The sequence below is a fragment of the Sciurus vulgaris genome, assembly GCF_902686455.1.
Source record: "Sciurus vulgaris genome assembly, chromosome: 4".
Classification (NCBI taxonomy): domain Eukaryota; kingdom Metazoa; phylum Chordata; class Mammalia; order Rodentia; family Sciuridae; genus Sciurus; species Sciurus vulgaris.
Genome location: NC_136464.1, coordinates 29,154,002 through 29,170,080, shown reverse-complemented (window position 1 = coordinate 29,170,080; position 16,079 = coordinate 29,154,002). Strand labels below are relative to the sequence as shown.

Below are 16,079 nucleotides of genomic sequence, written 5' to 3'. Positions count from 1 at the left end.
GGCATTTGAAAATGTTGGCCATTTTCTCTTTAATTCTGATTTTCTCCCGACCTCTCAAATGCTTTTTCCCCAGGTGGCCTCCCTCCTCCTCCTGACCCATGACTGTGGGCACCTCAGGGCTCAGTTCCTAGGCACTGCTCCTTCCCCGGCATGCCTCTACTCAGAAAGTCATCTGCTCACAGTCTCAGGGGGGACGTCATTGAGAATGACCTGGCTCACACAGGTCAGCTCTGACTTCCTCCTAGGGCCCTGGTCCACACTGCCACTTGGCTTCTAAGATGTCAGGAGTCTCGTTCTCCCCAGGGTGTTTCTCACCACCTTCCAAACACAGCTTTGTCACCACAACTCTCTGTATCTTTGCCCATAAAGTTTCTTCAACTAGGAATGTCCTCCTTGCTTCTATCTCAACCCAATTTTTCCTTCAAGTTTTAGCCAAGTTCGAACATCTGAAGTCTTTTCCAATAGCTGAAGTAAAAGCTGATCTTTCTCCTGTCTGATGGTTCACGTATTTACTGTCTGTACTTCTGTACTTTATTTAATTGTTCACAGTTTTATATTTTGTCTCTTCAATTGATCTGCAAACTCCTCTTGCGGGGGGGTGCAGGTAGCCTTCTCTGGATACCATACCCCCAATGCTTGGTACAGTGCCAAGTACAGATGCCAGCTAATAAACTCCAGTTCAACTCATTCAAAGGAGATGTGGGATCTATATGTTGGTATAATAAACTTGAATACCAACTCTTGCTACAGAGATATCATGCTCACATATTTACAATGAAAAAAATATCTTGAATATCAGAGTCCTAAAAACTCTGAGTTATCAAAGTACCTTCCAATCTATGCAGGTTTTTCTTATCTTGGGAGAAAAACAAAACAGATTTTCTTGGAATCTGTCACTCCAATTGTAATTACTGTCCAAACTTTTAAGGAATTTCTGTAATTTCCTTATCACCACTCCCTCCCCTGCAAATTCCCTGTGACATGCTTTTGTGCTCCAACTACCAAAGGCAGGTCTATCCTCAGGCCACATCCTGTCTTGCCTCTCTGCTGTGTGACACGTGCTTGTAACCCTCTGCAGTGCTTTCTGCTCTTCTAAGTTCATTTATGCAGAAGGAATCTATTGCTATGCTTCTGGCTTTGACTGTGGTGACACAGCAAAAGCACTGGTCTGGGCATTGAAGGATTCAGATTTCTTCCTAATCCAACACTTGGCTAAGTTTCCTTGGATATACATTTCTGTTTCTCTTGAGATCTCTCGTCATTTATAAAGCAAGGAGGTTGCATTTAAATGTTTCTCAAACACTTTTTACTGTGATCCACACTTCACTTTGTGACCTAGTATAGTATATGTGTGTATACATTTACAAGATGCTATGTACATGTATACATACACATTAATATACACAAAACTATTTGCTGCTTACTTTTACTACATGAGATATATCGTAAAATATTCTTATATTCACTTATATTTTATATTTTAGAAATGATAGTTGCAATCCACTAAAAACACTTCAACATCCAAACATGGGTGGTTATCCATTATTTATAAAAACACTGAGCTTGGCTGAGTGTGGTAGCACATGCCTATAATCCCAGTGGCTCAGGAGGCTGAGGTAAAAGGATCACAAGTTCAAAGCCATTCTCAGCAACTTAGTGAGGCCCTGTCTCAAAATAAAACATAAGAAGGGATAGGGATATAGCTCAGTGGTTACGTTCAATCCCTGGTAACAAAACAAAAACAAAACACTTAACTTGTCAATATATAAGATTCCTTCTAGTAATAATATGACAGGATTCTATGGTGCAAACTTCTGACCTTTCTGATGCTAAAGGTTGAACCTTTAGTCTCAACCCTCACCTGGACTGTAGTTTCATATTTTCTCTAAGAGTTATTTTTCATTCAGATATCTTAATATCACTTAAATTCAACACAGAGAACATGGAATTTGAAACACTAGATCCCCCTCCCATGATAACTATTTACGTTAGTAGCAAGTGTAAAACCTTAAAGACAGACAACTCTTGGTCTGTTGATAACAAGAGCAGCTTACACTGTACTAATCTTCCTACTGATGACTATTCACAACTCTGGGCAAGATAGCAAAATAATAATAACTGTATGCAGACATTAGAAAGTAACCAAAAGCAGACAGAAACTGGAGAGGACGTGACCAAACAGAAGAAGAGCAAACTAGGCGAGATCTATATTTATTCAATTTTGTCCCTAGGATAATCCCTAGTCTTTTAGCATGGGGGGAAATAAAGCAAAAATAAAGAAGAGAGCCAAAAGCATCAATCTTACTGGGTCGAGGAACCAGAGATTCAAGTCTGGGGCTCTGAAGGGGTGAGATATTAAGGGGGAATCCTGGAAAAGAAGAAGCCACAGAGGAGAACTCCAAAATCTATGTACAAATTCCCCATGAATCCTTGAATTGAACTACTCCAAGGAACCCGCTGAGGAGTCCTGCAGATACTCAGCAACCAACGGCTGCTGGGAAGACAGATCTCATATTTAAGACCCCCCAAGTTCAGAGGTTTGATCAACATTTCCAGTTTTCCACTAACATCTTAGAAAAACCCACCTTAGGACTTTGGACCACCTCCTAGGACTAGGGTCCACAACCTAGGCCTAAAGGCAGAACCATAACAGGCCTGCCCTAACAAATGAGAGGCCTCTGGAGAATGAACTGAAAAGGCAGGCAAGGGAAAATCCAATGGAAAGACTTGGTTTCTGGCCTGGGAGACAGGCTGGAGAGAAGTCACTAAGCAGTTTGTTTCTCCAATGGATTTGGGGTATAGTAGGGAAAAATGGGAGAGAAAAAAGGAAGGAAGAGATGGAATGTTCCATTTGAATCTTAAGGTTGAGGTATTTACAGGTTCAAGAGCAGATGTCCAATGGGGAGCAGTAGCTATCTGAATCTCAGGGAACAGGGGACAGTCAGGTGGGGCCACTTGTAAAGGGGAAGGCAGGAAGGTGGATGAAACACAAAGAAATGGTAGTTTTGAGTACCTCCTGTTTTCCAGACATGGAAGTGCTACATTTCTCTTCTCTTACTGTGAGACAGGTATTATCTTCATTTTATCAGCAGGAATTTGCAGTTCAGAGAGGTTAAGTGATTTGCTCAAAGTTACACTGTTGGTAAATAGGGACACATGTGAACTCAAGGCAGAACACTCCAATGCTTGTTTCCTTTCTGTAACACTTAGTAAGGACCATGGCCCGCCATAGCAGAACCCTAGAAAGCAGAAACATTTCTAGTAAATATGAGATTTTATTTTACTGGTCAGAGAGGATATCAGGGGGCATAAAAGGGATGTCAACTGAGCTAAATATGAACAATACTTTCAAAAGTTAAGTTCTCAAATACAAAGAAAGTTATAAAAATATAAATGATGAAAGGTGGAACTGAGTTGGTTTCAGAGATCAGAGGGCACATTGCAACACTCCAGGGAGAAGGGCTTGACTCTGTTAAGCCAAACAGAATAGAAACACTTGATTACAGTTACAAGCTAAATACAATAAGGAACTGAAGAGAGGAAGCAAAGTCCACTGCAGGAACAGATGTGGGGGGAGGGGAGGGGAACCCTGCAAATACCAACACAGGAAATCACAGAATCAGACTTTTTTTTTTTTTTTTTTTTTTTTAAGTTGGAAGGAATTTAGATGTCACCCAATCCCTATCATTTCAGGGAGAAAATGTACTTAGGGGAAAAAAAAAAAAAAAGTCTGCTAAATACCTCAACCTCTCAAAGTCGGTTTGGTTTCATTTTTATCTTTGAAAGTGCAAGTAGATGGCCTGTTTTGTCCAGAATGGTGCTGTGGAAACTGGAGTTAAATTAAGTCCATGTTGGAGGATTACCAGATAAAACACTGGCAGTTACAGGATCATACTGAGGCTTATCTTTTTGGTCTTTGATAGCCCCCTGTATAAATCTAACCAGTCAACCTCTTCTGAAGGAGACTTAGATGAGAAAGTTTCCACTTGGGAGGAGGGTGTGAGATGGACCTTCCAGATCATTCACCTTCTCCTGCTCTAACTAACCCCTATCCTCTAGTCATGACTGGGATTCTCCTAAACTGGTCAGAGCTAGATAGGCTGCTTGGCATGAGCAGAATATACAATATGAAAAAAAAAGTTCAGGAGGGAGTCCAAAAGTTACAAAACAGCAGAGTAAAAATAGAAGTTCTTTTCAAAAACTGGAGAAAACACAATGACAAGAAAGAAATCTGTACATGATCAAAGACTCCTAATATTCCCATTTTACACATAACTTAGCAAAGGCTCAGAGAGATGAAATTATTTGAATACCTAATAGGTACAAAGCACCATGAAAAATGGAAATGATCTGAATTCCACCAGAGTTTTAGTGTTCATCATCATTTTAGACTGCTAAGGAATGAGCAATCTATACAGAATTCAAGTCTTTATTTTCCCACTAATGTCTAAAGAAGTGTAGGGATTGAGAGAAAGCAGCGTGAAAGGACAATAAATTTCAGCTTGGTGCCCTGTCAATGAACTTGCTGTCCCCTCTCGCCACAAGACAAACAAAAATATTAGGGTATGAATGGAAAGAGGTTGGAGGTTAGAGACAGCTGACAAAACCAATAAGGGTACAAGAAAGTTCCCATGAGATGGGTGTCTGGTTTTCAAAGCCATGTCGCATGTTTATGGCACTACCCATACCCTCACTCTATAAAATGCCTTCCAAAGGAATCACATCTCAAAGGTTGTTTTATGCAAGATACACTAGCTAAGAACTTTGGGGGCAGGTTTCTTAAGTGCACCAGAGCTCCTTGAACCTGATACCAGAATCCTTTTCATCTATTTTCATGCCTTATCCTTTATCCTATCAGAAGGACAGCTGGGTTCCTACCTTGGGATTTCTTCCTGTTCTGCACAAACTCCGAGTGCCTCAGGGTGCTGGGTGCAGTACGGCGGAAGCAACTATTCCTTCTCCAAGTCTCTGGGCCAGTTAATGTTCTCTCTTCCTCTGAGTACCAGGTGTCCTTCTCTAATGAAGGGCTCTGAGGACTCCCCAAATGATTTTCTCCTTGTTCTCCCCTAAGATACTGATTCTGCAGACCATCTGGAATGATCCCTCTGTCCCTAAGTACCATGTTTCCTGGTCTGTCGATGCCATCGCACTTAAAATTTTCTACTTGATGGAGAGAATCTGTTCCTCTGTAATTAAAAGATTTAGGCTCACAGTTTGCAAAAACAGTACCATAGCCTTTATTTTCTGTATCAGAATTACCCTGATCCATGGTATGAGCCTTTGTGTTGGGATAGGTTTTATCATTTTGATAAACATTCCTGTCTTCTTCATGGTATTTAACAAATTTTTTATCTCCACTGATACCATTTGAATCTGGTAAATTCATAAATTGACCATTAATAGGACACCTAGGAACATGATACAAATTGTTGAAATTTCCATGGTACAAGTTAGTATCTTTACAATTCTCAAGACTATAGTTAAAATTTCTGAGGCCCATATACCAGTTTTGAGGTTGATATAAATTCCCCAAAGAATCATCCAAATTCCTGTAATTGGTCCACTGTTCAGTTCTTTTCAAGTTCTCAGGATTATAATTCAGATCCTTACAATTAATGTAGCCATTTGTCTTCTCATATCCTCCAGCTTTCCGGGTCACATGTGGGCTTCCTGAAAGCCAATTATCCTTCATCCCAGACCTTCCATTCTCATAATTCACATTTTCTGGATTCCTATAACCATCATCACAGCCTCCTCGGAGCACACAGTCCTCTGCAATTTCACTTGCTTCCCCATAATCCGTATAGTTTGGTTCACTCTGCTCAAAATCCCAGTATCCACAATCCCTTTTTCTGTAGGGCCGATTCCTCCTCTTGGACAGGTATGTGGAGTCCAAGCCATTTTCTGCGTAGAGTTCATCCAGCACGGCCAGGTTCCTCTTCCGGAGACTCCTGCAGTCTTCATACTCCCAGCTGGAGCCCCGGGGCCCTTTCTTCTCCACTTCTCTTTCTTTTTTAATCGCATGAGTCTCACTCATGTTCAACACAAGCATGGGTTTTACTTCTCTTTGCCATGGGCCCTGGCTGGGCTGAAACACCGACAGGTGCAGCCTAGCCTCAGGCTGGATCTGTCCTGCTTAAAATGTCTCCCAAAGCACCTGAGACACTCTTCCTGTTGCTCTGGTTGGAGCTCAGAGAGATGTGGAGTCATTTCAACTTCAGGATCCAATCAGTGAGCTACTATATTTTTCCCCTTAGAGGCCAGGAGATAATTAGTAACTAGAGTTCGTGTGATTGGAGTTGGCAGATCTGTTGGTGTTTCCCTCAAGCCGGTCAGACTGGCTCGGCTGCTTCGGGTGCTGAAGGTAGGAGCATTCTGCTGCCCTAAAGGTTTTGCAGAAAAAGCAGCGTGAAAGAGAAAGAGCCCTTTTTGAAAGCCCCAGCTTGGGTCATTTATCAGTCTCTCTGCCTCTTTAACCCTTTAGTAAGCCACCAGGGGTACAAACAAATGCTTGCGTGTACAGCCCAAACTGCACCCCTCTTCTCTGCCCTCTGAGTCCAGCTTTCCAGTCTGTGACCTCTGAATCTTTTGGGGACTCCCTTCCTTTCTCTTCCCTTTACTTAGAGGAAGAACACTCCCTTCTTTGAGAGTTCTGTATCAATAGGATTCCAATTATGAGATACCATCACTCAAATCACAAGCCTTTTCAGGCTCCTACTGCCTGAGCCATTCCACTGAAGGAGGAAAAGTTACTTCTTTTTTTTTTCCCACTCTTCTCTGGTGTGTGGGTAATTCTGTTATAAAATATCCTTGTCCAGAAGAGAGATGTATATGCTTTCACCTTTTTCTAGATACTTGTCACATCAGAAAAGCATCAAAACTTGATTTCCTAATTCTCATTCCTATCCAATTTATACTGAACATTTAGGAACTGGAGAGCAAGGCTAGAAATTGCAAATGCTGGTATTAAAAATGCCTGTTTAAGTTCAACAAACATTAAACAGATACCTATTATACATGAGGCGTTGTGGAAGAGAAAAAGATGAAGTTAGCTCCTGCCCCATAGGACAGCAGAAGCCACACACTGTTCAGTGAGATCACATGGGGGTATGTGGTATGTGACAAGCACAAGCTACAATGGTAACAAAGCCATTGCAACAAAGGGGAACTCTCCTGGAGGTGGTGGCATCTGAACAGTTCCCTCAGGGATAAGCAGGATTCCCATCGACTTTCTACGCAAGAAGAAGAAATGGGGAATAAGGTTTAAAGAATAGAACATGTGGAAAAAATACAGAAATAAGCTGAAGGGCCAGATCCAAAGGGACCTGAATGCCATTTGTTTTATTTAAGGGATAATGAAGGATCTTTGAAGTTTTTTTATAGGGGACTAGCCCCCCAAGAGACAGGCTGAATTAGATTGCTTTTTTAGCTGTGTGGTTGTTCACTGAATGTCCAGGAATGATTCCGTGAACCTTCATCTAATCCCTATTTATCCATAACTAGATGTCTGCTCTTCTACTTTCAAACTTTGAAGTCTCTCTGGGTCTCAACTGACCCACCCCTAAGATGAGGCAGTGGCCACAATGACTTCTCTGATGCCTCTAGCTTTAATAATCCATGGATCTTTATTCCTTGCAACTTCTTTTTTTCAATACCTGATGTGCTCATGTGCACCTTCTGTTCCCTACTGACAGTGATAACCTCTAGAATGTCAGAACTTCCAAAGTGCTCCCGAGTCTTTCATCCACCTGTCTGTTCCCTTGTGCCCCCCAAACCAGCAGTGGCAGCAGCAGCTATAGTACTGCAGCTCCTGAGGTTCCAGCATGCACAACGCGCTATGGCTGGTGCTAGGAAGTGGATGTACATTTTCTTTTTGACCTTCACTACTCTGCAAGGTGGGCATGTAATTACCCTTATTTTACCACAGGCAAAAAGATAATCTGGGAGTTTGAATAACCTGTTCAAGACCACATTAACAGGTACACGGTGTGGCCATGATTTGAACCTAGATCTGTTTGACTTCATGACACTTGACAAAGAGGACCACCTTGAGATGTAGGAACCTCTTACTCTCCCTCAAACCAAGTGAACCCACAAGCAAACCCTCCCTGGTCTAATGCAGCAGAGGATCATTATGGAGCAAGGATACTTCCCCACCCACACTACCTTTCTCTCTTGTCTTGCCCTGCTCTGACCACCCTCACCCAGGGGGAGTCCTCACCACCCAACACACGAGCACACAGACCTACACAGGAACCCTGTCCAGTACTGACTGGCTCAGTAATCTACAACTTATCACCTGAACCCAATAAAGACTGTGTTCTAGTTTACTGAACCAACGGGAGGGCAACATTATTTGGAAAGACACCTTTACCCTTGAGTTATAACACAGCAACAGAATAACCCACAACAACCCTATGAGATGAGGAAAGAGGTCACCCAGCTTCTAGACATTCAATTTCTGCTAATTATCAGTTTGAACTAGGCTTATTTTTTCTGGTTTTCCATTTTCTTATGTGTGAAATGAGGAAGATAATGGTATCTCTGCTACCTTAAAGATACAATTCCATGACATTTCTATTTCCAGTCCAATTAAAAATAAAGGCTAGTCTTTCCTTAACTGTTATGGACAATAAAGTTCTCTTTAACAACTTAGTATCTTTGATAAAACTAACATGATAGAAAAATACACTAAATAAATTGGTCAAGAAAAGAGTTTAAAAGAGAGAACTAAATTATACACAAAAAGAACACTACTGACAAATGATCCAGAAAAGGTGGTGTGAAGCTAAAAGAAATTGTTGTTGGGTAAGCAGAGTGAATAGCTGGCTATATATGGGGCTCCCTCTACTGCTTCTTTTCTAAGTCCTATTACCTTTAGGGCCTTAGAGTTTTTAGAAAGATATAGACCACCTCAGCTTTACCTTCACATTACTATAACCTAGGACTAATAAAAACCTGTGAGTGAGCTGGGTACAGTAGCACACACCTGCAATCTCAGAGACTCCGGAGGCTAAGGCAGAAGGAGTTCAAAGCCAGCCTCAGTAACTGAGTGAAATCCTGTCTCAAAATAAAAAAAATAAAAAAATAAAAAAAAAAAAAAGGCCTGGGGATATAGTTCAGCGGTAAAGCACACCTGGGTTCAACTTCTAGTACCAAAAAAACGACAACAAACAGAAAACCCAAACAACCCTATGAATGGGTCGCTATTTTTGAGTAATAAATCTGTATACAAAGAAATGTGGCTGGGGGAAGGGGAGAATGAATTTTTCCTTTCCTGGTCCAGGACTGCTGGTGAAATGCAACCCTGGAGACAGCGACCTCTCCCTGCTTTCCCATTCCCTTTACACAAAGGGGAAGGCTCTTTTCAACAGTCCCACAGCAGCATCCTGCCCAGGGTGTCTGCTATTTGCTGCTAGAGGGCAGGTTATCAGCCAATGACTGTGCGGTGACTCCCAGAGTGGGGAGGTCCTGCCACATGGTCTAGAAGTGAAGATGGGTAGCAGGATTTGAAAAGAGAGAGAGATGAGATGGAGAGGCAGAGAAAGAGTAAGGAAAGAAACGGAGGAGATTGAAAATAACATCAAAGAACTACTGAGGACAGGTAATTCCTGAACTTTGTAAAGGCTCTGTAATAGCCAATGCTGTCCATCCAGGCTCCTCACTCCCCAAGACTGCCCAGTGATGCTCTCAGTCCTGTATTTCCTGCTGTTCTCCAGGGCATCTGCAGATACTTCTCATTTTACCGATGCTGTTTATTTCATTGTACTTGCTCATCTCCTTTTGGTGGACGGAAGAGTCCTGGAGGGCAAGGACTATGTCTAATTTATCTTCCGGCACAGCTCTGAAGCTGGGGTACACAGTAGGTACTTAATGTTTAATGAATCGATGCTTGGAGCATTTATTTTGTACATGCCAGATGTTAGGTAGAAGGCAGTGTCCCTGGACACAGGATAAGAGCACAGATTCTGATAGCCCTGGGCTTGCACCCCAACTTGGTCACTCACTCTGAGAGGGAGTACTTAATCTCTTCATCGTTTCACCATCAAATCTGCCATGCTACCCCCATCTATCCCCACAGGTGCTGCCTCCTTCCTTCCATCTGATCTGGAGGAACTGGCTCTGTTCTGCTCCCAGGCCATCTCTCTGTACCCCACCCCTGCTGGTGCTCACACATCCTGCTCTAAGAGGTAGGCCCCTCTCTCATGCCTCTTGAACATGCCCACTCTAGTGGGTCAGTCCCTAGAACCTAGGAGCACAGGGCAATGGTTTCCATCTTATAAGCAACTTCCACTAGTCCCTTAATCTAATGTCCCCTCTGCTTGCCACCCCATTTCTTTGCTTTCTTTTTTAGCAAAACTCTGTGAAAGAATTTTGAGCAAGTATAATACTCAATGCCTCTACTTCCTTACCACTCATTCTCTTTTGGATCCATTCCAATAGGGCTCTTGTCCCATTTAGTGAAACTGACAAGGTCTCCAAACTCAATGATCATTCCTAGGCTATGTCTTACTTGGCCTCTCAGTAGCTGTGATGGGGTCACTTGCTCTCTTCACTTGCTTTCCTTCTACTTGACTGGCTGCTCCTTCTCCTTGCTGGCTCATCTCCCTGATCTTCCACACTCCTAAACATTGGAATGCTCCAGGGCTGAGTTCTGGATCACATTCTCCTATAGCCCAAATTACCTAGCACACAATAGAAATTCAAGAAATATGGATATGTGGACGTGGCTAGGAATGCGGCTTCTACTCATGTTCAGGGTAGCAGCTGCTCAGCCTTTTGGGGTAATGGGGGCAGTCGCGGGGGGTTGATCCTACCTCATGGCTAATGTTGCTCCTAGAATGACAACATTACCACAGCCCCTGGCTGCTGGAGACAGGATGTGGAAATGAGGGAGGAGAAAGAAAGGTACCTGACATCAAAAGGCAAGTGCCCCAACAGAGGAGGTTTCAGTCTAAGTGATAGTGAAAAGGGACAATGGCCTGAAGAACAGAGGATGGGAAACAGAGAAAAAGAGTCTGGGAGCACTGCACTAGGACAAAAAAGGGCTGAAATATAGAAAAACAGGAGGTGTTTGGGGGAAATCTGATATACTCTGAAGGGTGAATGCTCTACATGGAACAGGACTTAAGAAGAGCTTAGGAAGTATTAAGCTTAAGATGAACTTAGGGGCTACAAGTGAAGGGAAGGTTCAACTACAGAACCGGAGCAGCTCGTGGGTATCACTGGCCTGAATGGGGGGACATTTTGGAAAAACTGAGTAACTTCAGGATAAGCTAGCAGGATGAGCATCTCTACAGCCCCAGTGGCTTTGGAGGCTGAGGCAGGAGGGTCATGAGTTCAAAGCCAGCCTTAGCCACTTAGCGAGGCCCTAAGCAATTCAGCAAGACCCTGTCTCTAAATGAAATATGAAAAAGGGCTGTGGGTGGCCCAGTGGTTAAGTGCCAAAAAAGGAGTATATCTGCAAGGTGGGGTTAAATACTATAAATGAAAATCAACACAAAAATATCCATGGGTATATTGAATCCAGCAAGCAGCTTTCAACAGAAGGGAGTATGAAAATATGTTAAGATAGCATAAGTTATTTTGAAAGTTGGCAAGAGTTTGTTGGGATCCCTTGAGCACCTGCAGTGTGATATAGTAAAAACTGTACTTACACAGAAACAGACCCAGATTGGAATCTGAGTTCTACCACTTATCACAGAGACTACAGGCAAACCTCAGTTTTCTCCTCTGTCAAATGTGGATAGTTTGGGACTAAAGTGTATAAAAGCACTCCTGCACACTGCTTTATAAGTATTAAGAGCTCAGATAATCATAATCACTGTTACCACTCCCTCTTTTAGTTCCTAGGCTCATTTCCTAGACTTCGTCTCTTTGTATCCATCTATACTCTTTTTGTAGTAATCTCATTCAGTGACATCACTTTAAATAATGTCTCCATGCTCTCAATTACCAAAGTCCTATCTCCATTCCTAACCTGTCACCTGAACTCTGGTTGCTATATCACACTGCCTGATAATACTTCAACCTGGATGTCTTATGGGCGACTCAACTCAACCAAAACTGAGCTCCTCACTCTTTCCTAGGACCCTCCCCATCAACCAGCTCCTCTGCAGCCTTCATCATGTTGACTGATGGCAACGACTATCCCTCCAGGTGCTCAACCTCAGGGTCATCCTTGGCTTTTCTCTTTCTTTTATACCTCATGTCTAATCCACTAGAAAGTTCCATGAGCTCTAGTTCAAAGTGCACCTCACGCTGGGCATCTCCCATCCCTGTTGCTACCATCCTAGTCCAAGCTCCTGCACTGGCCTCCTGATTGGTCTCTCTGCCTCTGCCCTGGGTGTCTTCTCTCAATACTGCAGCCAGTATGCCTCTGTTCAGTTGTGAAATCATACTACTGCTGCTCAAAACATTCTGATGGCCTCTTTTACCATGAGTGGTGAATAACTATGCCTGTGCTGCTGTTCTAGCCAAAATGGCCTCTGTGCTATTCCTCAAACACTAAGCACACTCTCATACTCACTGTTCTATCTTCCTGGAACAATTCTCCTTCATCGCCCAAAACAGCTTGGCTGGCTCCTGACCCTCTCACCTGCCTTCTCATTTCAATGTCACTTTTCAGGAGGTCTTCTCCGATTTCTTTTCTCCATAATAGATTTGTTTTCTTCATAATAATAAATGTTTGTAACTGATGGTCTCAAGTTTGCTGAAGTTCTTTTACTGTGTACTTCAAAGCCTCAGTGAAATCTGAGCTGACACGTAGAGTACCTGGATGATTCCAGCTCTCTGCCCCGTGCCTGAAACTCACAAAGCCATATTATGAACTGCTAAAAATAGTGACTCGAGGGTCAATTACAAGTCGGTTAACCATTCTAAGCTACATTTCTTGACATACATTAAATCTAAAAGGAAAAACGGGCTATTGTCCTGAATTAACAAGGACTATTAATGGATTTTGACAATTGTGGTTGTTTTATATGAGGAATAAAATCCATTAGAAGTAACTGAGCTCATTTGCACTAAGCCAACGCCCTGAACCAGATGCACAAGTCAAGGGTACTTGCATTTTCCGTATGTAATGACAAACTAGAAAAAATATTATTGCTTCCTTTATGTAAATTGTTATCATCTTGAAAGACCCCAAATTGATTTGGCTACTTAATTCTATTATCTTTTACTAGTTTGGGAAAGAATTCTGAGGCATTCCAAGGAGTCTTCAAAATGACAAATTGCTTCTGTATATTAAAAAATTACAATTTCAATTTTTTAAAAATCTGCCTAGAATGTTATATATCAGGTTTCTGTAAAGATGTTGTTATTCCCTATCAATAATTCTCCAACCTGGCAATCTATTGACTCTTTTTAGTGAGCCATCGACCCCATCCAATATCTTGCTGAAAACATTCTTCCTTAAAAACATATTCTGATTTGATTTGCAGGATGTCATTAAAAATAACTGGGAATCTCTGTTCAACCTACCTCTTGGCATTACCTTAAAGGCTTGGAAGAGAGAAGTTCAGGAGCCAGGTTCCCAGTGTGGAAGAGAGTGATTCACTCTACAGTTTACTAAACACTGTACTGATTGAGAAACAATAGGGTCCTGGCACTGAGCCACACTGAAAGTAACTCTATAGCCATGATTCAAAAGTAGTAAGACGGACGGCACAATTAACTACAGAGGTTCACATCAATATGATTACTAGAGTTTCAAAGACACAAACATGAATGATACTATGACTATGTTGTTTTTACTAATCAATGTGTAGCCAGCATTTGGCTCATAGTATGTGCTCAAGAAATGTTTGCTAAATAAAGAAGTGAATGCACGTCATGATGGTTTGTCAAATTTAATTATGTGAACCTCACCCAGACATAGAAAAGGACTATGGTATGTTAAATGAGATTTCCTCAGAGAGACACTAGGTGGTTCTGATCACTGCTTCTAAAAGTAACATGTGCTGGAAAACCTAAATGTTAAATTTTTTTTTTTTTTTTTTTTTTGCAGTGCTAGGGATTGAACCCAGGGCCTTATGCTTGCAAGGCAGGCACTCTACCAACTGAGCCATATCCCCAACCCATGAGAAACCTAAATGTCTGAGGGACTAACCTGTAATGTTGGAACTGCCAGGAAAGTCAATGGACTTGTTGATTAGCAGCTCACTTGACTGGAAGCTCCCTCAGGGCAGAGTGTATATCCATCATGCTCATCACTATGTACCCTGCCCTCAGCAGGACTGTAAAACCAAATGAGTATTTCTTGGATGGACGAACTATTGAGCTGGAACCCACACTGCAGCCCACACTGAATGGCATTTTCATTCCCCAACACATGACAGCTAGAAATACCATCTCATATTCGACCCCTACTCTGCATTATAATTCCAAATGTAAAACTCCTAATTCTCAATCAGATTCAAATGCTGGCTTTTTAATTTTCAATAACTGAAGTCTAATTATTTGGACCAACCCTCTCATAGAAAAAAGCTAAAAAAATGAGAGGAAATATTTTTAAAAACCCTTAAAACTATCATGCTGACAAGAAAGTAAAGAAGTGCAGGCTAAAACTAAAGGGAAGACTAGAATGCAGAGCGGTAAATGACCACAAAAACTGTCATACAAGGGCATGTGCCAGTACCTGAAAACCTGAACTTTCGTGTCAATGGCCCTTTGAGGGAAAGGAGTCCGAACTCAAAGCCCAGAGCCTTTGCAAAGTGAGGAGTTCAAAGGGAGACCTTCTCCACAATAAGCCTGGATTCTAGAGGACTCCGGAGGATGAACTGAAATTGCACTAACCCTTTTGTGAGGGTTAGTACAGCTGAGGTCCCGATCCCTTAGTCATCCAAGGGTACAAGACACGTTGAGTCTTGGAATTGGTTTAAGTTGGATCTGGGCTGAGAATAATTAATAGTTCCATGTGGAAATTCTTTCTCTGCATTTCTCAGGCAAGTTCTGTCTTTTCTAAGTCCTAAAAATTTTCTGTGAGAATAAAGTCTAAGAATAAATGCAGAGACACTGTGGGTTTGAAGGAATGCATCAATGTCAAGCTGAAGGCAAGAGCAGAAAATACTAACACAGAGAATAAAGGATTGCTGTTGACACTTCCTGCACCAGGGCGAAAGTGTGTAGGATGGTGAGAGGTTAGTTTTGCTTGCAACTGTTGCCATGTTACATGTGTATTTATGAGCATGTGTACTCATGGCCCTGTGTGCTGCTCACAGTGAGTCATTCCTGCAAATAAAGTGTCAAGAAGCTTATTTGCATAGTATGACCTTTAAAAATCTTTTAAGTGATGGTACAAGAAATCAAGTTTTGGAAACAAAGTCCTTAAACTGGCAGTTCTAGATGAATGTTCTATCACCAGAATACTACCCAAAAATGCTTGCCCAGTGTTTTCTAGTGTTTAATAATTGTTATGGGTTATCTCTCTGCAAATTTCTTTGGGGGTGCTGGAGACTGACTATGGGTACTTGCACATGTTAAGCACACATTCTACCACTGAGATATACTCCCAATCTTCTCTGTAAATTTTTGGGTTTTTTTGTGATGTTGGGAATGGAACTCAAGCAGTGGACAGACGAAGCAAGTGCTTACCACTGAGCTACATCCCTCAGTGTGCTCCGTAAATGTTTTCACAGAAGAAGCAAAGATCTGAATATTGTGAAATAGTCCTATACAAAAACAGAAACTAAATGTGAATTAGGAAAAGTAATACATTTCAAGGACAAAGGAAAAGGCAGAACAGGCAGACAAAATATTTTCATTGCTCAAACAGAAAGTAATCTTAAATGAAGCAAAATGTACCATAATGGCCCTACCTGGAGAAGCCTTCCTACCACTCAGCAACCCAAGGAACATCAGTGTAAAATGAAAACCTTTTTCTGTCTGAAATAAGTCACAAAACAAAGATCAATACTATCAGACAGGGAAACTAATATTTTGTGTATTTAAAATTCTATTTTAACAGTCATTTAAAAATACTAAATATTTGTGATAATATTTTTAAATTTTAAATATTTTCTGAGTTCAGTCACTTTTATTCTTATAATTTTCAACATAGAATTTATAGCCACTTT

General features: G+C 41.6%; 1 protein-coding gene across 4 annotated transcripts in view; it reads right to left on the bottom strand.

The window, feature by feature from the left end:
* DNMBP (dynamin binding protein) overlaps positions 1-16,079 on the bottom strand; it is a 94,585-nt gene that overhangs the window by 33,938 nt on the left and 44,568 nt on the right. The window contains exon 1 of one of the 4 annotated variants that reach the window (XM_079138094.1): positions 4,879-6,216. The exons of the other annotated variants lie outside the window; for them this stretch is intronic. Within the exon in view, the coding sequence (XP_078994220.1) occupies positions 4,879-6,052 (1,174 nt within the window). The 5' untranslated portion in view covers positions 6,053-6,216. Of the gene's footprint in view, positions 1-4,878; positions 6,217-16,079 lie in introns of those variants that run through there. 4 annotated transcript variants of the gene reach the window in all.